We start from the raw sequence: 26,246 nt of genomic DNA on the forward strand, positions 1-26,246 counted from the left end.
TACTGAGGGGCTGCAATTTAGAGGTGCGTGAGAAGGAGTTACGAGAGGGAGCTACGCTCAGGGTTTCGTGTATAAGTGTGTCTTTATACGTATGTGTGTGTTTTATTAAGCACACAGCAATTGCTCTGTGAGAAGTTATGATAATGAGATACCCAAGGAGCAGAAATGAATTTAGAAACCCTAGAAGTATGAGTTACCAGCAGTGGTGTAAAGTACTTAAGTAAAAATACTTTAAAGTACTACTTTTTATTTTTTTTATTTAACTAGGCAAGTCAGTGAAGAACACATTTTTATTTACAATGACGGCCTACCCCGGCCAATCCTGGATGACGCTGGGCCAATTGTGCGGCGCCCTATGGGACTCCCAATCACGCCCGGATGTGATACAGCCTGATGCAGCCTGTGATACTTAAGTCGTTTTTTTTGGTACATGTACTTTGCTATTTATATTTTTGACAACTTTTACTTTTACTTCACCACATTCCTAAAGAAAGTCATGTACTTTTTACTCCATACATTTTCCTTGACACCCAAAAGTACTCATTACATTTTGAATGCTTAGCAGGACAGAAAATGCTCCAATTCAAACACTTATCAAGAGAACATCCCTGGTCATCCCTACTGCCTCTGATCTGGCAGACTCACTAAACACAAACGCTTCATTTCTAAGTGGTGTCTGGGTGTTGGAGTGTGCCCATGGCTATCCGTAAAATAAAAAAACTAGAAAATTGTGCCATCTGATTCGCTTAATGTAAGGAATTTTTATTATTTGTACTTTTACTTTTACTTGAGTCATTTTCTATTAAGGTATCTTTACTTTTACTCAAGTATGACAATTGGGTTCTGTTTTCACCACTGGTTACCAGCTACAGCAACACTTATTCCCTCTCCAATAGTTCCACCACTAATAGTTACTACTACATCAACTAGATTCAGCCGCGAGACGATATTTTGTTGAGCGGATGGTCGGGGGACCCGAACATAATTACAAATTATTTTGTAGACTGCAAATTGACCGCAAGAAGCTCAAACAGATATAATATTTGACTGAAACATAATAATTTCAAACCTTGCTTACATTTGTATACGATCACGTTTCTCTTTATTATGCATGGAAATACTTTGGAACAGATTTTTTAAATTAAAATCACTAGGAACTGATGTCCTGGTATTTTTACAGTATTTTATGTCCGGCATTGAAAATGGTAAAAAAAAAATATATATATATATATATATATACACAGTGGGGCAAAAAAGTATTTAGTCAGCCACCAATTGTGCAAGTTCTCCCACTTAAAAAGATGAGAGAGGCCTGTAATTTTCATCATAGGTACACTTCAACTATGACAGACAAAATGAGAAAAAAAATCCAGAAAATCAAATTGTAGGATTTTTTATGAATTTATTTGCAAATTATGGTGGAAAATAAGTATAAGTATTTCTATTTTCTTGTTATTGTCCTCCCGGTTCTAACCCCTGCCTGACTCTGGACTTCTTTCCCGCCTGCCTGATCATCCTGCCTGCCCTGACCTTGATTCTGCCTGCCCTTCGGTACCTATTGGACTCTGATCTGGTTTTGACCTTTTTGCCTGTCCACGACCATTCTCTTGCCTACCCCTTTGGATTAATAAATATTGTAAGACTCCAACCATCTGCCTCCTATCTCTTCATCTGGGTCTTGCCTTGTGCCTTGATAATCTCCTTTGTTTTGTTGACGTTGAGTGAGAGGTTGTTTTCCAGACACCACACTCCCAAAGCCCTCACCTCCTCTCTGTTGGGTGTCTTGTCATCGTTGGTAATCAAGCCTACTACTGTTGTGTCGTCTGCAACCTTGATGATTAAGTTGGAGGCGTGCTTGGCCACGCAGTTGTCGTGACGTTGTATTAGTGAATATGTTGCTCATCGAATGATTAAAAGTTTCTAGTTGCGTGATTAACTGAATCAAGCAATTATTAACTCATTAACCTGGGACACCATGGGAAAATAAGTTTTTATTGAGTTTCTATTTCCCAAATTAACTCAAAGAATATCAGAATATCGATTTTACAACAGCTGCTAATTAATCAGTTACCTCTACAATCTCGTTCTGAACGTCGTATAGTCCGTGAATCTGCACGGACCCGGGTCTCACCAATGAGTTCGTACCACACAAATCTTAGTTGAATATTTATTTACTAGAAAGCTAAAATGATGATAAAAGATACACATACACAAAAAAACACATTATTGGCTATTGATTAGAACTTAGTATAACGGGCCAACACACTATGCGCGTGTTACCCAAAATGGGGATTTAAAAGAGAGAGAAAAAGAGAATGTACACGAGAGAAATATACATTTGGGTGAATTTGTCAGCTATGCGTATTCTAACCCTAGCCTTGCCCCAAACTGCCACTCTTATGGGTCAGAATATAATGATATAATTACGTAGGGAAGGTCTCTGTGGATTCTCCGCGTGGACCGTTCAGGCTGCTCAATGACGCACTTCTCCGGTGCACCTCTCTGGTCGTCCTCACCATTTCAGTGTCCTTTTGGCTTAGGAGTCTGTTTCCTCGCCCTTGTTCTGGAAGGGCTCTTCGGAGGACAGACCGCTCTGTAGCTCAGAGCTCACAGCGTTGGAATGAAACAGTGTAGATACCACGATTCGATGGGAAGTGGAAGCTAGGTGGTTCGACTAAAATTCACCCGCTTAGACACAGCTACTCATCCGTAGCTTGGGTAGAAAAATATTATTTGTCTTCAAACTTGCGTTGCGTTTTGGGTTCGTTTACTTTTTAGACCTCGGCTGCAGCTTGGGTCACGTAGTCTCATCTGTACATTTTTTACTCACAGGTTTTACACCCTCGTGTCAGAAGTGGGCATAACCGCCTTTAGGGCCCTTCTCTGGGCGTACCAAGTTATGGGCAAGGTCTAGATTTTATTCAAATCCAATTTCACATTTCATCTTTACCAAAACATTCTCTTTGACTTGGACATTTTCCATACAACGTACAATGTATAAACATCAAACATATACTAGGTAAACTGTTGACGTTACAATGTTTTTGTAATAACGTCATCTATTAACCTTTAATAACAAAACAAAATTACATACATTTTAATATTCCATCTATCGTCATGACCACCATTGTGGCTGACGGAAACCATTGTTTTCCAAAGTCCCTTTATTTCATGTTTAATGTTCTGAGGCTGGTTCTCCATAGTAACAGGACAAAAGGAATTTGTCTGTGGCCTAAGATTTACCAGGGGCATGAGGGGTCATAAAAACCCCACAGCTTCAGACCCCCTAGATCTCTCCTCCTCTGTTGGGGTTGAGAGATAATCTGTAGGGTTGTGGTCTCCTGTAACCTGACCTGATCAGGACAGTCCCCCCCCCCCCTTTGGTGGTTCACCCTGGTAGGATTTCCGCAAGCTGCGGACCACCGCCAGAATGGACCTGGGAGGTCCGGCAGTGGCTCTGTGTTCCGGCCCGTCGTCCGGTTATCCCGGCTAGTGGACCTAGGCAGTAACTTGGCAGACGTTAACAACGCACAACACTCAGGCAATACATTGTTACATTTCCTCCCCAAACGAGCGGCATTGGGCTCTACTGCTTCCTAAGTGTCAAAGGAAATTAAACGAAAAATAATGTAATAAAAACATAAAGGTAAACAAAATGTGTCTACCACACCGTAATCATCTAATTTGGACTATGTTCTATATATGTCCAAGATCTTGGCTAAATGACTCTATCATGGCATTGTCTCTAATGTCATGTCTAGGGTGATCCTAAGGCACTTGGGGAAATTTGGCCCCTGAAGGCCAAAGCTTACATTGGGCACATTACTGGGCTGACCTAACGAGTTCGGGAGAGGAGGTTGGGACTGGGCCCCTTAAGGGGGTTTCAGGATCTATTGCCAACTTTCCAAAAATCGGAATCGCTTCCGTCCCACGGGTGATCCTAGTATAAGACCTCATTAGGTCTTCCATTGCACGTGTGCGCCTGTGTACGTAGTAGGTGCACACGCCAAGGGAAATAAGACTAAGGATCATGGTAACAGTCAGGATATTGTCCGGTACGTCCAAGAGCGGGCGACAGACCAATCTTTTGGTCTGTAGTCAGTCGGGTCAACTAAAAGTGCCTCATCCAGTACGCTAAGATCAACAGTCATGGGTCCCTCGTACTGGATTTGGTTTTGAATGGCTTGTGGTAACTCAAGGGAATGTTTAGCAAAAGCATCCGTCATTTCAATCTCGGTGTCTATCCTGTCGTCGGGAAGTTGGTATAGAGCGAGGTCTATGTGAACAATCGCCCCCTCTGGCACCTTAACAAAAACAGTCTGGTTGGGGAGGTTCATTGGGTGATGGAGTCATGGCGTTCGTAAGTCATAGTGGCGGATGCGAACGGTGTGTTGACCAACCATCGGTTCCCTACCACCTCCACTTGTGTGGTGGTGGCCCCATCCCTGGCTGTTAGTTTGGCTCTACAGCGTTCTTCGCTGGTGATAGCTTTAATACCACAAATACGCTCAGTGTTATCCCTGACAAACGGTTTGCTAGGACAGAGGTAGTGGACATCTTTGGTTAGAGTACACATTAACAGGTTAGGGGTGAGATAGAAATCTGGGTTGTTTTCCTGGTAAGCTACAACTGGGGGCGTGGCAATCTTTACATGGGTACTGTCTCGCCAAAATCCTACATTGAGAACTGTTTTCAATCTATAGATGTTCTCCAGTTCAACAACTGACAACGTAAGTAGAAATCCCACTTCATTACGATCAACATCAACTTGTATTGGGATGGCCGACCCCAGACTATAGACCAAATGTGACTGTAATGGCCTTATCGTGGTTGAAGTAGCTGAGGTCAATATGTTGTGCACCATTGAGAGGGGCACTAGATATGAGGGATTCTATTCATGGCCAAGTGGTCCATAGAAGAGCTAACTTCACAGAGAAAATCTTCCAGTAACAATCGAACCAATTGGACATGGGCATAGTCATGGTTCATGACCTCTGCTAGCTTTCCTACAGACAGGATAGTTTTGTTCAGGAGAGTAGCGTGTGTGTTGACCACCAGAATAGTGTCCTGGAGAGACTTGGTTGGTTGTGGTCTCCTGTAACCTGACCTGATCAGGACAGTCATGACACAGTCATGGGTGAACAGGGAGTACAGGAGGGGGATGAGCACGCACCCTTGTGGGGCCCCAGTGTTGAGGATCAGCGGAGTGGAGGTGATGTTTCCTACCTTCAACGCCTGGGGGTGGCCCTTCAGGAAGTCCATGACCCAGTTGCACAGGGCGGGGTTCAGACCCAGGGCCTCGAGCTTAATTATGAGCTTGGAGGGTATTATGGTGTTGAATGCTGAGCTATAGTCAATGAACACCATTCTTACATAGGTATTCCTCTTGTCCAGATGCGATAGGGCAGTGTGCAGAGTGATGGCGATTGCATCGTCTGTGGATCTATTGGGGCGGTAAGAAAATTGAAGTGGGTCTAGGGTGGCAGGTAAGGGAGAGGTGATATGATCCTAGTCTCTTAAAGCACTTCATGATGACAGAGGTGAGTGCTACGGGGCGATCTTCATTAAGTTCAGTTACCTTTGAATTCTTGGGTACAGGAACATTGGTGGCCATCTTGAAGCATGTGGGGACAGCAGACTGGGATATGGAGAGATTGAATATGCCCGTAACACACCAGCCAGCTGATCTGCTCATGTTCTGAGGATGCGGCTAGGGATTCTGTCTGGGCCAGCAGCCTTGCAAGGGTTAACACTTCTAGGGTCTAGGGTTTCTGGGATGATGGTGTTGGTATGAGACATGAACAGCCTTCCAAAGCACTTCATGGCTACAGATGTGAGTGCTACAGGTCGGTAGTCATGGAAGCAGGTTACCTTGGTGTTCTTGGGCACAGGGACTATGGTGGTCTGCCTGAAACATTTAGGTTTTAAAGACTTGGTCAGGGACAGGTTGAAAATGTCAGTGAAGACACTTGCCAGTTGGTCAGTACATGCTCTGAGTACACGGCCTGGTAATCCGTCTGGCTCTGCGGCCTTGTGAATGTTGACCTGTTTAAAGGTCTTACTTAATGGCCGCTCTAATTAGCATTCTGATGGAATCTCAATGATTTATTTATTGTCTGCTCCCATTCACTGTTGTTATTCTCAGCTGTATGGAAATTGGTAGAATAAAGTGTGAATAGGATTGTTTATAATCTGCCTGTCATATGAAGGTTTGTCTGTGTAGGCCTACATCATGTTTGGCTCTGGGTGGGTGTGACTTCAGGCCACACACTCTATCCCTGCTGGGTGAATGGAGTGATAGACAGACAAAATGGATTCGTGGTGCCCTACTTAACCCATACTGATCTCATAGAGTAGTTTACAATGGACCAGAGAGCTGGTCTGATTGACATGTCATCATTCAAACGGTATTCACCTGCATGTGTTTTTTGGTTTGATTGTTTGAGATTAACAAAACATAGTTTCCTTCGATTCAATATTGGAATTGAGGGATATTTTATTAAATCCTCCACCCACTGGTCTCGAAGTTGTAGAATGTCATAGTATCACTATAACAAACAATAAGAGTTCCAAGCTCCAGCTGCATATTTCCCTGTAGATATGGAGGGCATGGCTGCTGTGTTACACCCTTGGGCAGAAAGAGGGGCTGTAGCCATTGGGAGGGAGGGAGCCCGGAGGTGGGTGTTAGGGGACGCCCTGTGAGACCCTTACAAGTGACCTTACAATAACATTTCAGCTACGCAGTGGAAAGTGTTTATCTTGCGCAACCTCTCCTTTCTCAGCCTCTTTGTCGCCCTCCCCTCCTCCCCTCCTCTCCTCCTCTCTATTTTCTATTTTCTTTCGAGGAGTGGAGAGCCCCCTCACACCTCTGTTTCACAGCTGTTCTCTCAGTCACTCAACAAACGAAACGTTGAGAATCTGAAGCCTCTCACCCCTCAACAGGAGACAGAGAGTCTCATTTTCCTGTAGATGTTAGCGTGTGGATTTATGCTGGGGACTGGGGTTTCTATGCAGCTGTGCACAAGGCAGATTTCAGAGCTCTCCCTCTCTCTGCCCCTTTGCTTTCTCCCTCTTTTAGGCAGGTATAGACTTCTCATTTTGCTCATATAAGGGGATGTTTTAAGCATTATATTGCTCATCTTGTAATCTTGTATGCTGATCTTGCCACAGCCTTCTTTAGTTGATGATTAATTTTCTCCTTAGTTATCAGAATTACAAATCACTGGGATATCTCTTGAAAATGTTCTGAAAATGAATGGCATCTCACAAGTTTATATTTATACTCCAGCACAACAGAACAATACGATGCATGGAGCAAAACCCACTACACGCAGTTACTGATTAAATATCCTCCCTAGGTCCTCTCCTAAAATCCTCCCTAGGTCCTCTCTTAAAATCCTCCCTAGGTCCTCTCCTCTCAGAGGTATTCACTGGAAATCACCCGCAGTTCTGACTCCTTTCCCCCCCTCCAACCTCTCCCCTGCCTCCCCTTCCACGCATTTTGTTCTGCACTTAAAAGGTTGATTGAAATGTTATGGTGGCAACAGCGATGCCTTGCTGGGTCAAAAGAAAGCAGAGCCAAGGGATGGCTGGGATAACAAGGGCTGAATGAGGCCTCCACAGCTTCCACCATACCCCCCTGCTCTGATCAACATCCCTCTCTGCCCCACTCGCAGTTGGCCTCTGATGGGCGTCAATGAGGCCCAGCATGGATTTTTTCCTTTTCACTCAGAATTCTCACTGTTTTACTTTGGGAATTATTTTTAGAATTCGCAAGTTCTATTCTGTATGCAGTGTCTGCAGTGTCTCTTGTGCCTTTGTTAATTGGGGAATGTTGTCGTAGTATGTCAGAAATTGAGTTCTGATGGGGGAGACTGTTGGAGTGGAATTTGCTACAATGCCAAATATCACCCTACTGTAATTGTTGAAATTCTTTATTTTTAATATCGATCATCACTCTCAGGAACCAAAAGTACCAATGTAGGTTCTTAATTTGACCAGTATTGTTAAAGCAAAATAATCTTGCAGCAACATAATTTTAACATTTAGTCCATAATGTTGGTTGATCGGTGGTTAGGCTATTAGCTGGCCAAAATTAGACTACATGAAATGTGCAATACTGTTGATATAACCATGTGTTGGTGCGAGTTCTCAATGCATTTATGTCTATCTTGAAGCTCATCTCAGCAATAAAAGAGTGATCAAATTAAGATCCTACATCTGTAAGGAACCCTTTTTGTTGTGAACTTTATATATACGTAAGGGACCCACTTAACGATGAATGGTTTACGATGAATGGAAAAATATGTACAGCTTTGACATGAAGAATAGAGGAGACTGGGGACAGGAGAGGAAAATGTTTCAGAAGCTGAGAGTATGATCTGTCATATTTTATAGTTGGGCTACTGCTGTTCCAGCCTGGAATTCTGCACCCTGCAGTGAAACTGATTTGATTTCCTCATGCACAGGGATGTGATTTTATGCTCTGGCTACAGCTTTGGGCCAGGATGCACTTGGGGTGAGGGGGACTGGCTTACACATGGATATTTTTTGGGAGGATTCCTTACCAGGCTTGGTATTTGGTATTTTATTGGGATCCCCATTAGCTGTTGCGAAAGCAGCCGCTACTCTTCCTGGGGTCCACACAAAACATAAAACATGACATAATACAGAACATTAACAGACAAGAACAGCTTAAGGACAGAAGTACATTTATTTAAAAAATATATATTTCACCTTTATTTAACCAGGTAGGCCAGTTGAGAACAAGTTCTCATTTACAACTGTGACCTGGCCAAAATAGAGAAAAGCAGTGTGACACAAACAACACAGAGTTACACATGGGATAAACAAACATACAGTCAATAACACAATAGAAAAGTCTATATACAGTGTGTGCAAACTTAGTAAGATTAGGGAGGTAAGGCAATAAATAGGCCATAGTGGCGAAATAATTACAATTTAGCAATTAAACACTGGAGTGATAGATGTGCAGAAGATGAATGTGCAAGTGGAGATACTGGGGTGCAAAGGAGCAAAACATAAATCCAATATGGGGATGAGGTAGTTGGGTGGGCTATTTACAGATTGGCTATGTTTAGATGCAATGATTGGTAAGCTGCTCTGACAGCTGATGCTTAAAGTTAGTGAGGGAGATATAAGTCTCCAGCTTTAGGGATTTTTGCAATTCGTTCCAGTCATTGGCAGCAGAGAACTGGAAGGAAAGGCGACCAAAGGAGGAGTTGGCTTTGGGGGTGACCAGTGATATATACCTGCTGGAGCACATGCGATGGGTGGGTGCTGCTATGGTGACCAGTGAGCTGAGATAAGACGGGGCTTTGCCTAGCAAATACTTATAGATCACCTGGAGCCAGTGGCTTTGGCGACGAATATGAACCGAGGGCCAGCCAACGAGAGGATACAGGTTGCAATGGTGGGGGCTTCGGTTACAAAACGGATGGCACTGCGATAGACTACATCCAATTTTCTGAGTAGATTGTTGGAGGCTATTGTGTAAATGACATCGCCGAAGTCAAGGATCGGTAGGATAGTCAGTTTTACGAGGGTATGTTTGGCAGCATGAGCGAAGGATGCTTAGTTGCGAAATAGGAAGCCGATTCTAGATTTAATTTTGGATTGGAGATGCTTAATGTGAGTCTGGAAGGAGAGTTTACAGTCTAACCAGACACCTAGGTATTTTGTAGTTGTCCACATATTTTCTTAGTCAGAACTGCCCAGAGTAGTGATGCTGGATGGGCGGGCAGGTGTGGGCAGCAATCGGTTGAAGAGCATGCATTTAGTTTTGCTTGCATTTAAGAGCAGTTGGAGGCCACGGAAGGAGTGTTGTATGGCATTGAAGCTTGTCTGGAGGTTTGTTAACACAGTGTCCGAAGAAGAGCCAGAAGTATACAGAATGGTATCGTCTGCGAATCACCAGCAGCAAGAGCGACATCATTGATTTATACAGAGAGAAGAGTCGGCCCGAGAATTGAACCCTGTGGTACCCCCATAGAGACTGCCAGAGGTCCGGACAACAGGCCCTCCGATTTGACACACTGAACTCTATCAGAGAAGTAGTTGGTGAGCCAGGCGAGGCTGTCATTTGAGAAATCAAGGCTGTTGAGTCTGCCGATAAGAATGCGGTGATTGACAGAGTCGAAAGCCTTGGCCAGGTTGATGAATACGGCTGCACAGTATTGTCTTTTACCGATGACGGTTATGATATCGTTTAGGACCTTGAGCGTGGCTGAGGTGCACCCATGACCAGCTCTGAAACCAGATTGCATAGTGGAGAAGGTACGGTGGGATTCAAAATGGTCGGGGATCTGTTTGTTAACTTGGCTTTCGAAGACTTTAGAAAGGCAGGGTAGGATAGATATAGTTCTGAAACAGTTTGGGTCAAGAATGTCACCCCCTTTGAAGAGGGGGATGACCGCGGCAACTTTCCAATCTTTTGGGACCTCAGACGATACGAAAGAGAGGTTGAACAGGCTAGTACTAGGGGTTGCAACAATTGCGGTAGATCATTTTAGAAAGAGAGGGTCCAGATTGTCTAGCCCAGCTGATTTTCCAGCTCTTTCAGAACATCAGCTATCTGGATTTGGGTGAAGGAGAAATGGGGAGGCTTGGGCAAGTTGCTGTGGGGGGTGCAGAGCTGTTGACTGGGGTAGGGGTAGCCAGGTGGAAAGCATGAAATTCTCGATTATCGTAGATCGATGGTGACAGTGTTTCCTAGCCTCAGTGCAGTGGGCAGCTGGGAGGAGGTGCTCTTATTCTCCATGGACTTTACAGTGTCCCAGAACTTTTTGCCGTTTGTGCTACAGGATGCAAATTTCTGTTTGAAAAGCTAGCCTTTGCTTTCCTAACTGCCTGTGTATATTGGCTCCTAACTTCCCTGAAAAGTTTCATATCGCGGGGGCTGTTCGATGCTAATGCAGTACGCCTCAGGATGTTTTTTGTGCTGGTCAAGGAAAGTCTGGAGTGAACCAAGGGCTATATCTGTTCTTAGTTCTACATTTTTTGAATGGGTCATGCTTATTTAAGATGGTGAGGAATGCACTTTTATAGAATAACCAGGCATCCTCTACTGACAAAATGAGGTCAATACCCATGAACTGTCAGTACATGAATTACAAATTGGCCATTAGCTGAATTTGCTGATTGTGTGTGATTTCCGTGTCCGTCTAAGTTACGTAATAATTTTTTTGTGCATCACGTTCACTTTGCAAATGTATTTCTGCAGGTGCTTTGGTAAAGGGACTGTGTGACTCCATGTGTGAGGTTGGTGAATGAAGGAAACAGAGACAGATCAAATAAAGAGAGATAGAGACAGACTGGCAGACAGAGATGGATAGTGTAGTGACCTTTGTAGGGAAGACCTGTAAGATGAACCGGTAAAGCGGTGAACAAATTGTCACTGTGGAAGGGCGGGTACCTCCGGGAAATGACAGGCACAACAGCTCCACGATGACAGATTGATTTCAGACAATATTCCTGGATTGTCAAGAGGCCCCATGGCTGTCAGTAGGAGCTTTTCCAACTCCCCCATCCCGTCTGCCTATCTGTTTCTCTCGTCTTCACTCTCTCCCTCTGTCTCGTCTGTGTCTCCCCCCTTTCTTCCTCTCCTACCCTCTCCTCTGCCCCCCTCCCCATTTACTCCCATCCCTGTCTGAATTGTCCCTTTCTACCCAGACATTGCTGTTACATCCCATTCTGTCATTGGCTCTCTCTGTGTAAAGGCCTGGCTGACAAAGGCGCTGGTGTAAAACGCTTCATTGTGTCATGTGGAGGAGACGGTGATCCTCAGAACGTACAGTAACAGGGGTGTAGGGTTCCTGCTGGGTGCAGCTAATGGAGGGGCACACACACAGGGCCAGGGTACAGTATGGGTCACCACACACAGCTCTTCTATGGGCCCCCTCTGACCTCAGATACAGACACACACTGCTGGTGCTGCTGATGAAATCAGCCTTGTTTACTAGACAGGCCTAGTGGTTAGACAGGCCTAATGGTTAAACAGGCCTAGTGGTTAAACAGGCTTAGCAGTTAGACAGCCCTAATGGTTAGACAGGCCTAGTTGTCAGACAGCCCTAATTGTTAGACAGCCCTAGTGGTTAGACAGGCCTAGTGCTTAGACAGGCCTAGTGCTTAGACTAGCCTAGTGCTTAGAAAGGCCTAATGGTCTAATGGTTAGAACTTTTGGTGTTCTAGTAGTTAGGGAAGGACCAGTTGTACAGATCTCTATCTCCATATGGCTTTCAGGAACTGTTGACTTGTTGATAAAGGAGGAAGACTATGACCTAACCAACAGACCCAATCAGTTGACTGCAGATTAAATAGTGTTGGCCATGCTTGAGACCCATGTTGGAATGCAGGGGAGTGGCAGAGTACACAGACAGAGACAACCTCTATATTGACTGTCAGGGCCCATGAAGCACCAAAGAATACAAACCCTGCAGCTAGAGAAGGGAAGAGAGCAGGCAGAAAAACAACCTGCCAGGGTTGTCAGACTGATTTCTGAGGAGGAAGGAGTATTAGTTCAAACCTAATTAGGAGTTTATTTTATTGTTTTTTTTGTTGTTGCTTTTTGCCACTTTTTTGATATCCAATTGGTAGTTACAGTCTTGTCCCATCACTGCAACTCCCGTACGGACTTGGGAGAGGCGAAGGTCGAGTGTCATGCGTCCTCCGAAACACGACCCTGCCAAGCCGCACTGGTTCTTGACACACTGCTCGCTTAACCCGGAAGCCAGCCGCACCAATGTGTCGGAGGAAACACCGTCCAACTGGCAACTGTGTCAGGGTGCATGCGCCTGGCCCGCCACGGGAGTCGCTAGAGAGCAATGGGACAAGGTAATCCCGGCCGACCAAACCCTCCCCTAACCCGTAAAAGCTGGGCCAATTGTGCACCGCCTCATGAGTCTCCCTGTATTGACTCCTCAAGCACTGAGGACCGCTGCACCACTCGGGAGGCCCAAAGGGGTTTAATCTTTAACCCACTGTGGTTGGTCAGGTAGACAGATTGACGTACAGATGAATAACTCTATCTATGTGTCTGTATTGGTGTGGGGGAGGCCACAATAATTCGACATGTTTCGCTCCTCTCCAATCATCTGACAAGCATAGCAATAAACAGGTGCACATATGCCCTCTACTGTCCCCCCATCCACACGCACAGAGAGAGAGAAAATAGTTTTTCTGTTTTAATGTGTCATGTGCCAGAGGCTGAGCCCAGACCAGACCAGGGTGCAGGGAGCAGGGTGTGAGATTGTTGACATTCCTGGTTACTGCCGCCTGGACCCTCCTAATCCCCTTCACTACCTCCAACTCTCCTCTACGCGTCCCTACGAGCTGTGTGTTCAAGGACGCCTCACTGCCATCTTAGCCTCGGCTCTCTAAATCAACCTCTCTCTTACTTTAACCCTCACCCTACTCCTCTCTTTCTAACTTCTCTTCCATTTTCTCTCTCCATCTTTAACTCCCCCTCTGTGATCCTCTCTCTCACTGCCCTCCAATCTCTTCCTAACCTCTCTCTTGCCCTTCTCCCACTCCCTCCCTCTCTCTCTCCCTCCTTCCCTCTCCTCTGATAAGTACCCCTAAGCACACTCTCTGCTCCTGTGTGTGCACCATGCTGTGGGCTAATGGAGTGAGATAAAGCTGCGTGGCGTAGTGAATGGCACTCACTGTGCTCTCCGTGACACACCAGGCCTTTGCACATACTCAGATGAGCAGTAAAGCAATGCTTCATAAACAAATGTGCTCTCTGTTATAGTATTGATATTCAGCACAACATATATATGGCTATGTCCAAAGGGGTTAACATTTCCATTTGTTCCGGCATTCAATGCATGCTTTTTCAAATTAACCTGTTAAAAGCTATGTAGCACCAGTAATTGTTATTGATACATGGTTCTCATGCACAGCTACAGTCACTCAGACAGGATGGCAGAGTATAGCGGATATGTGATAATGTCCTTGGTCCAGTGGTCCAGTGGTCCTGTGGTGATTGCAGCATGGACCCTGGCATACATACACACACTTCTCCCCTCAGCAGCAGCTGCGGCTGGTAGAAGGCCTTCAAGCCTAGTGAAATGTAGCAGCTCAGAGTTCAAAGGCTCCACAGTAGGGCCTGTTAGAAGTATGCTGTGTGATGGAGATGTTTCCAGAAGCTTTATGACGCGGACTCATTTCTGCCTTTTTTCCTGTTTGTTTGATGGAGCCTGCAGGAGCCTGTTATTCTGCATGGGGCCATAGGAGGGGAAGCGGAGGCTGAACTTTATAATTGTCAGACCAAGCTTCCTCTCAGCTTTGAAGTGGCAGCAGTTGTATTTCAATTCATTAACATTGATAACATAGATTGGCAGGAGCATTCTCTCTCTCCCTCTCCCTCTCTTTGCATAGTCTCATGCCACCTAATAGCTCTTACTCTCCTGGTATTCCCACCACTGTACCTGTGGCTATTCAGCCCACATCAGATGGTGCCGAAGAAAGCCTTATTGCCCCCCCCCCCCCCCCCCCCCCCCCACCACCAGGTGTTGTCTTACCCTTCCTTCTCTTATCTATTGATTGGAGAGGTGAAAGGGTCAAATAAAAGGTATTGATTACCAGACGAAGTGAAGTTGGTGGGCAGGGTGTCTGGGGTTGATAAGAAAAGACAGCATTCTTTACCCACTGCTGTCAGAAAACCCTCCCTCTGTCTCTGTCTCTCCTTCTCTCTCTCTGCCCTCCCCTTTCACCCTATCACCCCCCCCCCCCCCCGCCTCTCTTTCTCTCTGTCACCTGGCATCTATTCTTGAGTCGCCAGGGTGTCCCTTTCTCTGAATGATCTTTATCTGTGCTTGTGAAATGTATAGCCCAGCCTGGCGCAGCAGTGGTCTCAGGACAGAAGCTCTGGCCTTTCACACACTCCCCATGCCATGATGACTACCTCACCTTTTCCCAACACTCAACCTCTAATGTCTCAAGTAAAGCCGCTGGTCCTGGGTTCGGTTTCTTGCTTTCATTTATTTATTTATTTCCATATCCACCTTCCTTTTTCTTCCTCCTGATTTGGCTGGCTTGGATAGATTAAATGTGTGTAACATGCTATCCCACTGTTTTTTTGTAATATAAAAGTTTCCCTGAGGTTTTAAGAGATTTATAGTAAGATGATATTTCCCTTGAACCACAGCTTCCACTGAACACTGATGCCGCTGGGCAGTTAGTGAAGACTGATGCCTGCCCCTGTCTGGAGACTGGTATGCTTCACTAAGGAAACAGACAAGCAGTAGTGAGGAGGAGAAATGCCTCTCACTCACTGATCCAGAACAGGGCGTGACTAGGGGGTGATCTAGTATAGATATTTCTATGTGGGTGCTAATATGGTTCCCAATTAGAGGCAGCTGTTTATCGTTGCCTCTGATTGGGGATCATATTTAGGTAGGTTGTTTCCCCACCTGCATTTGTGGGATATTATTTTGTGTTTTGTGCATGTGCACCACGTAGTCACGGTTCATTGTGAGTTGATTTGATTTATTGTTTTGTTTTGCTAAGTTTCACTTTATAATAAATATGTGGAACTCAACGTCCGCTGCGCCTTGGTCCGTCTCTACACACGACCGTTGCAACAAGAGTGGTTTAATACTTTCAAATGGTTAACGTTAGGATTGGTGAGAGTAAAGCTGATTTTGGATCAGTGTTTCTGAACAATGTCTTGCTAGAGTCAAAATATTGAATCTCATCAATGTTGAATCTCTGTCAGTGGCTCATGGTGTTTAAGAGAAAATGGTTTTGTTTATGCATAATCAAATAACATTCTGCTCAGACACCCATACATACCCCACACGACATGCCATCTGGGATCTCTCTTACTCAAGCAAACAGCAAAAGGACCTTTAAAAAACAGATTAAACAACATCTCATGGAACGAGGGGACAAAAACACACACACACACACAATTGTTTTGTTCTATTGTTTGTATATTGTTATAGTTTACATTTGTGTGACTCTCCTTGTCTCTCAGTGAATCAGTGTTTTGTTACTTGAGTTTTTGTAGACCCCAGGAAGAGTAGCTACTGCTTCTGAAAAAGCTAATGGGGATCAAATAAACCGATTGTCACGTTCTGACCATCGTTCGTGTGTGTTTTCCTTGTTTTAGTGTTGGTCAGGACGTGAACTGGGTGGGCATTCTATGTTGGATGTCTTGTTTGTCTATTTCTATGTCCGGCCTGATATGGTTCTCAATCAGAGGCAGGTGTTAGTCATTGTCTCTGATTGGGAACCATATTTAGGTAGCCTGGGTTTCACTGTGTGTTTGTGGGTGATTGTCCTTAGTGTTAGTTTGCACCAGTTTAGGCTGTTTCGGTTTTCATTACGTTTATTATTTTGCACTGTTTGTATTTAGATTCATGTTGCTATAGTCACAATAAACATGGATCGCAATCTACACGCCGCATTTTGGTCCGACTCTCCTTCACACCTAGAAAACCGTTACAGAATCACCCACCACAAAAGGACCAAGCAGCGTGTCAACAGGCAGGAGCAGCGCGAGGAGACGCGCAATAAGGATTTCTGGACATGGGAGGAAATCCTCGACGGGAGAGGACCCTGGGCTAAACCAGGGGAGTGTAGCCGCCCAAAGGAGCAGCCCAAAGAGGAGGTATGGACATGGGAGGACGAATTAGAAGGAAGAGGACCCTGGGCTCAGCCAGGAGAATATCGCCGCCCCAAAGAAGAACTGGAGGCGGCGAAAGCGGAGAGGCGCAGATATGAGGAGGCAGCACGACGTAGCGGATGGAAGCCTGAGAAGCAGCCCCAAAAATTTCTTGGGGGGGGGGCTAACAGGGAGTATGGCTACGCCAGGTAGGAGACCTGGGCAGACTCCCTGTGCTTACCGGGGGGCTAGAGAGACCGGACAGGCACCGTGTTATGCAGTGGTGCGCACGGTGTCTCCAGTGCGGGTGCATAGCCCGGTGCGGTATATTCCAGCTCCGCGTGTTGGCCGGGCTAGATTGAGCGTCGAGCCTAATGCCATGAAGCCGGCTCTACGCAGCTGGTCCCCAGTGCGTCTCCTTGGGCAGGCTTACATGGCACCAGCCTTGCGCTCGGTGTCTCCGGTTCGCCTGCATAGCCCAGTGCGGGCTATTCCACCTCGTTGCACTGGCAGGGCGACCGTGAGCATTCAACCAGGTAAGGTTGGGCAGGCTCGGTGCTCAAGAGCTCCAGTGCGCCTGCACGGTCCGGTTTTTCCAGTACCACCTCCACACCCCAGCCCTCCGGTAGCAGCTCCCCGCACCAGGCTTCCTGTGCGTGTCCTCGGCCCAGTACCACCAGTGCCAGCACCACGCATCAGGCCTACAGTGCGCCTCGCCTGTCCAGCGCTGTCGGAGCCCTCCTCCTCTCCAGCGCTGTCGGAGTCTCCCGCCTGTCTAGCGCTGTTAGAGCCTTCCTCCTCTACAGCGCTGCCGGAGTCTCCCGCCTGTTCAGAACTGCCAGTCTGCAAGGAGCTGCCAGTCTGCAAGGAGCTGCCAGTCTGCAAGGAGCTGCCAGTCTGCAAGGAGCTGCCAGTCTGCAAGGAGCTGCCAGTCTGCAAGGAGCTGCCAGTCTGCATAGAGCTGCCAGTCTGCAAGGAGCTGCCAGTCTGCAAGGAGCCGCCAGAGCTGCCTGTCTGCAGGATGCCGCCAAAGCCGCCAGTCTGCAAGGAGCCGCCAGAGCCGCCAGTCAGCATGGAGCAGCCAGGGCCGCCAGTCAGCATGGAGCAGCCAGGGCCGCCAGTCAGCATGGAGCAGCCAGGGCCGCCAGTCAGCATGGAGCAGCCAGGGCCGCCAGTCAGCATGGAGCAGCCAGGGCCGCCAGTCAGCATGGAGCAGCCAGGGCCGCCAGTCAGCATGGAGCAGCCAGTCAGCATGGAGCAGCCAGAGCTGCCAGTCAGCATGGAGCAGCCAGTCAGCATGGAGCAGCCAGAGCTGCCAGTCAGCATGGAGCAGCCAGTCAGCATGGAGCAGCCAGAGCTGCCAGTCATCATGGAGCAGCCAGTCAGCATGGAGCAGCCAGATCTGCCAGTCGACCAGACTCTTCCAGCTCTGCCAGTCGACCAGACTCTTCCAGCTCTGCCAGTCGACCAGACTCTTCCAGATCTGCCAGTCGACCAGACTCTTCCAGATCTGCCAGTCGACCAGACTCTTCCAGATCTGCCAGTCGACCAGACTCTTCCAGATCTGCCAGTCGACCAGACTCTTCCAGATCTGCCAGTCGACCAGACTCTTCCAGATCTGCCAGTCGACCAGACTCTTCCAGATCTGCCAGTCGACCAGACTCTTCCAGATCTGCCAGTCGACCAGACTCTTCCAGATCTGCCAGTCGGCCAGACTCTTCCAGATCTGCCAGTCGGCCAGACTCTTCCAGATCTGCCAGTCGGCCAGACTCTTCCAGATCTGCCAGTCGGCCAGATCTGCCAGTCGGCCAGACTCTTCCAGATCTGCCAGTCAGCCAGGATCTGCCAGAACCGCCAGCCAGCCAGGATCTGCCGGATCTAACTACCTGCCTGAGCTTCCTCTCAGTGCTGTGCTACCCATCAGTCCCGAGCTACTTCTGTCCCGAGCTGCCCCTCTGTCTCGAGCTGACCCTCTGTCCCGAGCTGTCATTAAGAAGGGTCACCTATCTAGGGACGCTAAGGAGGTGGACTAAAACTGTTATGGAGTGGGGTCCACGTCCAGCGCCAGAGCCGCCACCGCGGACAGATGCCCACCCACACCCTCCCCCATAGGTTTAAGTTGTGCGTCCGGAGTCCGCACCTTGGAGGGGGGGTACTGTCACGTTCTGACCATCGTTCGTGTGTGTTTTCCTTGTTTTAGTGTTGGTCAGGACGTGAACTGGGTGGGCATTCTATGTTGGATGTCTTGTTTGTCTATTTCTATGTCCGGCCTGATATGGTTCTCAATCAGAGGCAGGTGTTAGTCATTGTCTCTGATTGGGAACCATATTTAGGTAGCCTGGGTTTCACTGTGTGTTTGTGGGTGATTGTCCTTAGTGTTAGTTTGCACCAGTTTAGGCTGTTTCGGTTTTCATTACGTTTATTATTTTGCACTGTTTGTATTTAGATTCATGTTGCTATAGTCACAATAAACATGGATCGCAATCTACACGCCGCATTTTGGTCCGACTCTCCTTCACACCTAGAAAACCGTTACACCGATAAATGGAGAGGAAATACTTTTGAGTGGGTGAGTTAGTGTAGTACAAAGTAGAGATCGACCGATTATCATTTTTTAACGCTGATACCGATACCGATTATTGGAGGACCAAAAAAAGCCGATACCGATTAATCGGCCGATTAAAGAAAAATGTTTTAAGTATTTGTAATGACAATTACACCAATACTGAATGAACACTTATTTTAACTTAATATAATACATCAATTAAATCAATTTAGCCTCAAATAAAATGAAACATGTTCAATTTGGTTTAAATAATGCAAAAACAAAGTGTTGGAGAAGAAAGTAAAAGTGTAATATGTGCCATGTAACAAAGCGTGCCATGTAAAAAAACGTCTAAGTTCCTTGCTCAGAACATGAGAACATATGAAAGCTGGGGGTTCCTTTTTTAACAGGAGTCTTCAATATTCCCAGGTAAAACGTTTTAGGTTGTAGATATTATAGGAATTATAGGACAATTTCTCTCTATACGATTTGTATTTCATATACCTTTGACTATTGGATGTTCTTATAGGCACTTTAGTATTGCCAGTGTAACAGTATAGCTTCCGTCCCTCTCATCGCCCCTACCTCGGCTCAAACCAGGAATACATCAACAACAGCCACCCTCGAAGCAGCATTACCAGTCGCTCCATAAAAGCCGCGGCCCTTGCAGAGCAAGGGGAACAACCACTCCAAGCCTCAGAGCGAGTGACGTTTGAAACGCTATTAGCGCGCACCCTGCTAACTAGCTAGCCATTTCACATCGATTACACCAGCCTAATCTCGGGAGTTGATAGGCTTGAAGTCATAAACAGCTCAATGCTTGAAGCACAGTGATGAGCTGCTGGCAAAACGCACGAAAGTGCTGTTTGAATGAATGCTTACGAGCCCGCTGGTCCCTACCATCACTCAGTCAGACTGCTCTATCAAATCATAGACTTAATTGTAACATAATAACACACAGAGATACGAGCCTTTGGTCATTAATATGGTCGAGTCCAGAAACTATCATCTCGAAAACAAGACGTTTACTCTTTCAGTGAAATACGGAACCGTTCGGTATTTTATCTAACGGGTGGTATCCCTAAAGTCTAAATATTCCTGTTACATTGCACAACCTTCAATGTTATGTCATAATTACATTAAATTCTGGCAAATTAGGTGGCCCAAACTGTTGCATATACACTGACTCTGCGCGCAATGAACGCAAGAGAAGTGACACAAATTCACTTGGTTAATATTGCCTGCTAACCTGCATTTCTTTTTGCTAAATATGCAGGTTTAAAAATATATACTTCTGTGTATTGATTTTAAGAAAGGCATTGATGTTTATGGTTAGGTACACATTGGAGCAAGACAGTCCTTTTTTGCGAATATGCACCGCATCGATTACATGTAACAAAGGACACGCTAGGTAAACTAGTAATATCATCAACCCTGTGTAGTTAACTAGTGATTATGATTGATTGTTTTTTATAAGATACGTTTAATGCTAGCTAGCAACTTACCTTGGCTTCTTACTGCATTCGTGTAACAGGCAGTCTCCTCGTGGTGGTTAGAGCGTTGGACTAGTTAACTGTAAGGTTGCAAGATTGAATCCCCGAGCTGACAAGGTAAAAATCTGTCGTTCTGCCCCTGAACAAGGCAGTTAACCCACTGTTCCTAGGCCGTCATTGAAAATAACAATGTGTTCTTAACTGACTTGCCTAGTTAAATAAAGGATAAATAAAGGTTTAAAAAATAATAATAATACAATTTTAAAAATTAAATCGGCCAAATCGGTGTCCAAAAATAACAATTTCCGATTGTTATGAAAACTTGAAATCGGCCCTAATTAATCGGCCATTCCGATTAATCGGTCAACCTCTAGTACAAAGACCTAAATCAGTTGGGTTTACTGTATTGCATCACCCAGTATGTCTCACTGTGGTTTCATGAGACCCATCTGTTCTCTATTCTAATGCCTGTCAGCAGAACAGCCAATCCTTTATTGACCTGTTTGCGTTGACTAGAAAGACCAAAGCACTCTTATAGAAATCCACAGGTGTTTTGAAGAAAACAGAAAGGAGGGAAGAGCTGCCAGCACATCTGAACATCACCTAAGACTGTCAGCCTAGCATAGTCTGCTTGTGTGTGTTCCTCTCTCTTTCTTTTTTATTTTCCTATTCCTTTTTCTCTCTCTAGATGTGTCCTCATGTTGAATCAACAGTTTCTTAACCCCTCAAAACAGTTTATGAAACCAGAGCTATATTTAGCCTGAATCACAAGAATGAATGCCTCCTGTTGAATGTACCCCTTTCTCTTAAAATAATCCATCACCAAATTGAGCAAAGAAAAACGGAGCTAATTCTATGTCGCCAGACCTCCTTCTCTTCCTGCGTTATGAAAGATTCCATTCACACACAGAGCTCTACTAAAGTAAGGCCCTTCACCATTGCAGCAAAACTGGAAAGCCCATGCATGCGGTCATGTGTATCGCTTTCCGTTTACAGGGATTTGTCATCCCAATGTTTAGTAGCAGAGTTCCTCCACTGACATATAAGGACGTCCTCAGGGTAGATCCAAGTAAGTAAATTATGTGTCATAGAACATGTAAAAGAACAAACTGTGAATCTAAGTGTGTAAGAGAGTTACAAACTGATATCACTGCAATGGACCTTTTGAGGATTAACTTCATAATGAGGGCCTCTCTAAGCATGTTATCTGAGGCTTCATCTCAGTTACAAGGTTAAGAGAACCTCTCCTTGAGACGGAGGAGGAGTATTCCTGTTGAGGAGAGGATGTTGGTCAGGCATACAGCACAAATACTCATTATATTATTCAGACGGTGGCCTTGACTTTCAGCACCTCTTCATGTTGTTTTTTTCAAAGCACATCAAAGGGCTTTTTAAGAGGAGAGACGGAGGGAGGAAATCATTTGTTGCACATTCCACGCACTTGGAATGAGCTTGGTTTTTTGTTGCAAAGAAGTGTTCTGGAGTGCTCTCAAGTCTCTAACAACACTAAAGAAATACTTTGCTTTGTGCTTCCTCTTGCATACAATGCCCCTTTTGAAAATACAATTTCTCAAAAGATAATTTGTATTTTAACACATGATATAGAAGAAAGAGAATGTGGGGTTAGAAAAACTTGACCCTTAAGACTTTGTTCTGTTAATGTTGAAGTAGTGCATTTTGACAGTTTGATACAGACCTCAGAAATGAGTTGGTTGTTATATTTAATCTGTGGTAGAATATAGCTTCTCTGTTCTAATTGCACATTGAGAAGCAGTTGATTGCATTAGATTAACACCCATTAGCTCTATGAGTTAGTGAAGCTGTGGGACTCAGGCAGGGCAGTGGGTATTTCCACCATGTGTTGTGACCTCTATCTCTGTGGTTGTGAGTAGATAGTCTGCTGAGGAGGACTGAACACTGAGCCCCTCTGTTCTGCTCTTCTGTTAGCAGAGGAGTGAGATATGGGCCGGCTGACAAGTCCCCTCACGTCCTCCTTGCAGACCTAAACAGTGGCACTTACAATTTCCTGTGCATGCTTCAGAACAGGAAGATCAGAGAGGATGGCAGAGCCTGTGCACTCCTTGTGTGTGTATCTGGGAGAATGCCTGTGTGTTAGATATTGGTTTTATTTATTTATTTTATTTCACCTTTATTTATCCAGATAGGCCAGTTGAGATCAAGTTCTCATTTACCACTACGATCTAGCCAAGATAAAGCAAAGCAGTGCGACAAAAAGAACAACACAGAGTTACACATGGGAAAAATATATATACAGTGTGTGCAACTGTAGTAAGATTAAGGCGGTAAGGCTATAAATAGGCCTTAGTGGCGAAATAATTACAATTTAGCATTAACACTGGAGTGATAGATGTGCAGATGATGATTTGCAAGTAGAGATACTGGGGTGCAAAAGAGCAACAAAACATTTATATAGCCCTTCTTACATCAGCTGATATATCAAAGTGCTGTACAGAAACCCAGCCTAAAACCCCAAACAGCAAGCAATGCAGGTGTAGAAGCACGGTGGCTAGGAAAACCCCCCTAGAAAGGCCAAAACCTAGGAAGAAACCTAGAGAGGAGCCCACAGCCCAGGGTTCCAGATATTTTACCTGCTTTTGAGTTGAGCCACATCTGTTATCAACGTGACCAATAAAGGCCCAGGTGGAGTTATCTGCAGCCACCTTCCCTATACACCCCCATCTCTGTAATGAACTGCTTGTTTACCATATGTGTGAAATGCACCGTTGGAATATGTGTGTGTGTGTGTGTGTGTGTGTGTGTGTGTGTGTGTGTGTGTGTGTGTGTGTGTGTGTGTGTGTGTGTGTGTGTGTGTGTGTGTGTGTGTGTGTGTGTGTGTGTGTGTGTGTGTGTGTTGAGAGAGGTCTTGTTTATTTAGCCTTCTCAAAGTTTTTACTGCTACCAGACTGACCATTTGTATTGAAAGATAAACGGCCAGGTGGACTGGACTTATGTTTTTAAGATCAGTAACTATTTTGTTAAGTTATGTTGCATTCACCACCCTTTTCCTCTACTGTTTTTCTGTTTCTGTTCTGTCTTTCTATGCTCAGTTTCTCTCTGTTAAGTTGTTGTCTGGTTCAGGTTCAGCACTACCGCTGCTTTAAGCGCTGTCTCAGTGAGTTGTGCAGGCCTCCTAAGTAACATTACTATCACAGAGCATCTGAGCCCGCTCCACTTCACAAGATCTGAGGAGGCCAACCTGAGCCAATTAGGAGCAGGACGAGGGGCTACTGTCCTCCCTACAGTGGCCCTGCCCTCTCCACTGCGCTTTGATCTCCCACATGCTACACGCAGGCAGAGCCTTCAACTCTCTCTGTCTATAATGGATGACAAGGCTAGTCCAATTATTACAATCTGGTTTCATCTCAGGGTAAACAGATGAAGGAAGGAGGTAATGAATGAGCCCCCACATCTTCCCTAAAAGCATCCAAGTGATGTTGCTTCATTCAATTCAGCCCAATTCAGATATAAATTGTTTTCAATTCATTTCAAATGAAATATGAGTGAGTGTAATATGTTGTTTATGGATGTACAGTACCAGTCAAAAGTTTGGACGAACCTACTCGTTCACGGGTTTTTCTTTTTTTTTATAGAATCATGGAGTAACCAAAAAAGTGTTAAACAAATCAAAATACATTTTACATTTTAGATTCTTCAAAGTAGCCACCCTTTGCCTTGATGACAGCTTGGCACACTGTTGTCATTATCTCAACCAGCCTGGAATGCTTTTCCAACAGTTTTGAATGAGTTCCCACATATGCTGAGCACTTGTTGGCTGCTTTTCTTTCACTCTTCAGTCCAACTCATCCCAAGCCATCTCAATTGGGTTGAAGTCGAGTGATTGTGGAGGCCAGGTCCTCTGATGCAGCACTCCATCAGTCTCCTTGGTCAAATAGCCCTTACACAGCCAGGAGGTGTGTTTTGTGTCATTGTCCTGTTGAAAAACAAATGATAGTCCCACTAAGTGCAAACCAGATGGGATGGCGTATCGCTGCAGAATGCTGTGGTAGCCATGCTGGTTAAATGTGCCTTGAATTCTAAATAAATTACTGACTGTGTCACCAGCAAAGCACGACTACACCATCACACCTCCTCCTCCATGCTTTACTGGGGGAACCACACATGCGTAGATCATCCGTTCACCTACTCTGCCTCTCACAAAGATACGGCAGTTGGAACCAAAAATCACAAATTTGGGCTCATCAGACCAAGATTTCCACCAGTCTAATGTCCATTGCTTGTGTTTCATGAACCAAGCAAGTCTCTTCTTCTTATTGGTGTCCTCCAGTAGTGGTTTCTTGGCAGCAATTTGACCATGAAGGCCTGATTCACGCAGTCTCCTCTGAACAGTTGATGTTGAGATGTGTCTGTTTCTTGAACTCTGTTAAGCATTTATTTTGGCTGCAATCTGAGGTGCAGTTAACTCTAATGAACTTGCCCTCTACAGCAGAGGAAACTCTGGGTCTTCCTTTCCTGTGGCGGTCCTCAGGGGAGCCAGTTTCATCATAGCGCTTGATGGTTTTTCTGACTGCACTTGAGAAACTTTCAAAGTTCTTGAAATTTTCCGTATTGACCGACCTTCATGTAAAGTACTGTATATCAATCTAGTCTTTGTATTAAATGTTTAAATAAAATTTTGGCCAAAAGTTAAACTCATCGATTGTTTGTGTGCTGCTCCAGGACCTCCACTGGTGGCTGAGAGGGTGGCCCATAGACAGTCAGTGCACCTGGGGAGTTCCATCAAGCTGCCATGCCCTGTTGTAGGAGACCCGCCACCCCTCATCATGTGGACCAAAGACGGCCACAACATCCACAGCGGCTGGACCCGCTTCCGCATCCTCCGCCTGGGCCTGAAGATCAAGGAAGTGGAGGTTGAGGATGCTGGAACATACATCTGCAAAGCCACCAACGGCTTTGGCAGCGTCAGCATCAACTATACCCTCATTGCCATTGGTAAGTAGAAAGGTGTCTTGCTGCTGCTGGTCATTAGTAGCCTACCAAACTTGCTAACTGCCTGGTACTCAGCACTCTACTGTCCCTCTAATCACTCTTACATTAATGCAAATGTTGTGGAAAATCTAATCAAACACTTAATGAGAGCCCATGAGCTCATGTTGCGGAACATTTCAATAGGCTATGGAATTGTGTGAGACAACAGAGTGATGGTCTCTACTAAAAAGAGGAGGATCAGCTTTCTATAGGCTAGGCCTACTATATTTATTTCTCAACTTTCCTAATATTAAGCACATTACTTATATTTATAACAGGAGTAGAGCCTGCCTGGCTGGCATAAAATCACCAATGTGTCGGAGGAAACACTGTGCACCTGGCAACCTTGGTTAGCGCGCACTTCGCCCGGCCCACCACAGGAGTTGCTGGTGCACGATGAGACAAGGTTATCCCTACCGGCCAACCCCTCCCTAACCCGGGCGACGCTAGGCCAATTGTGCGTCGCCCCACAGACCTCCCGGTCGCGGCCGGTTACGACAGAGCCTGGGCGCGAACACAGCGCCCTTAACCACTGCGCCACCCGGTAGGCCTTAAATACGTTTTTTTTATG

At 45.6% G+C, this 26,246-nt stretch overlaps 1 protein-coding gene across 1 annotated transcript in view; it reads left to right on the forward strand.

Moving 5' to 3' along the window:
• LOC110505613 (fibroblast growth factor receptor-like 1) overlaps positions 1-26,246 on the forward strand; it is a 54,133-nt gene that overhangs the window by 7,625 nt on the left and 20,262 nt on the right. Inside the window, exon 3 of the mRNA XM_021584943.2 lies at positions 25,367-25,639. Within this exon, the coding sequence (XP_021440618.2) occupies positions 25,367-25,639 (273 nt within the window). The remainder of the gene's footprint in view (positions 1-25,366; positions 25,640-26,246) is intronic.

The sequence above is a fragment of the Oncorhynchus mykiss genome, chromosome 25 (genome assembly GCF_013265735.2).
Source record: "Oncorhynchus mykiss isolate Arlee chromosome 25, USDA_OmykA_1.1, whole genome shotgun sequence".
In the NCBI taxonomy this organism is placed as follows: Eukaryota; Metazoa; Chordata; class Actinopteri; order Salmoniformes; family Salmonidae; genus Oncorhynchus; species Oncorhynchus mykiss.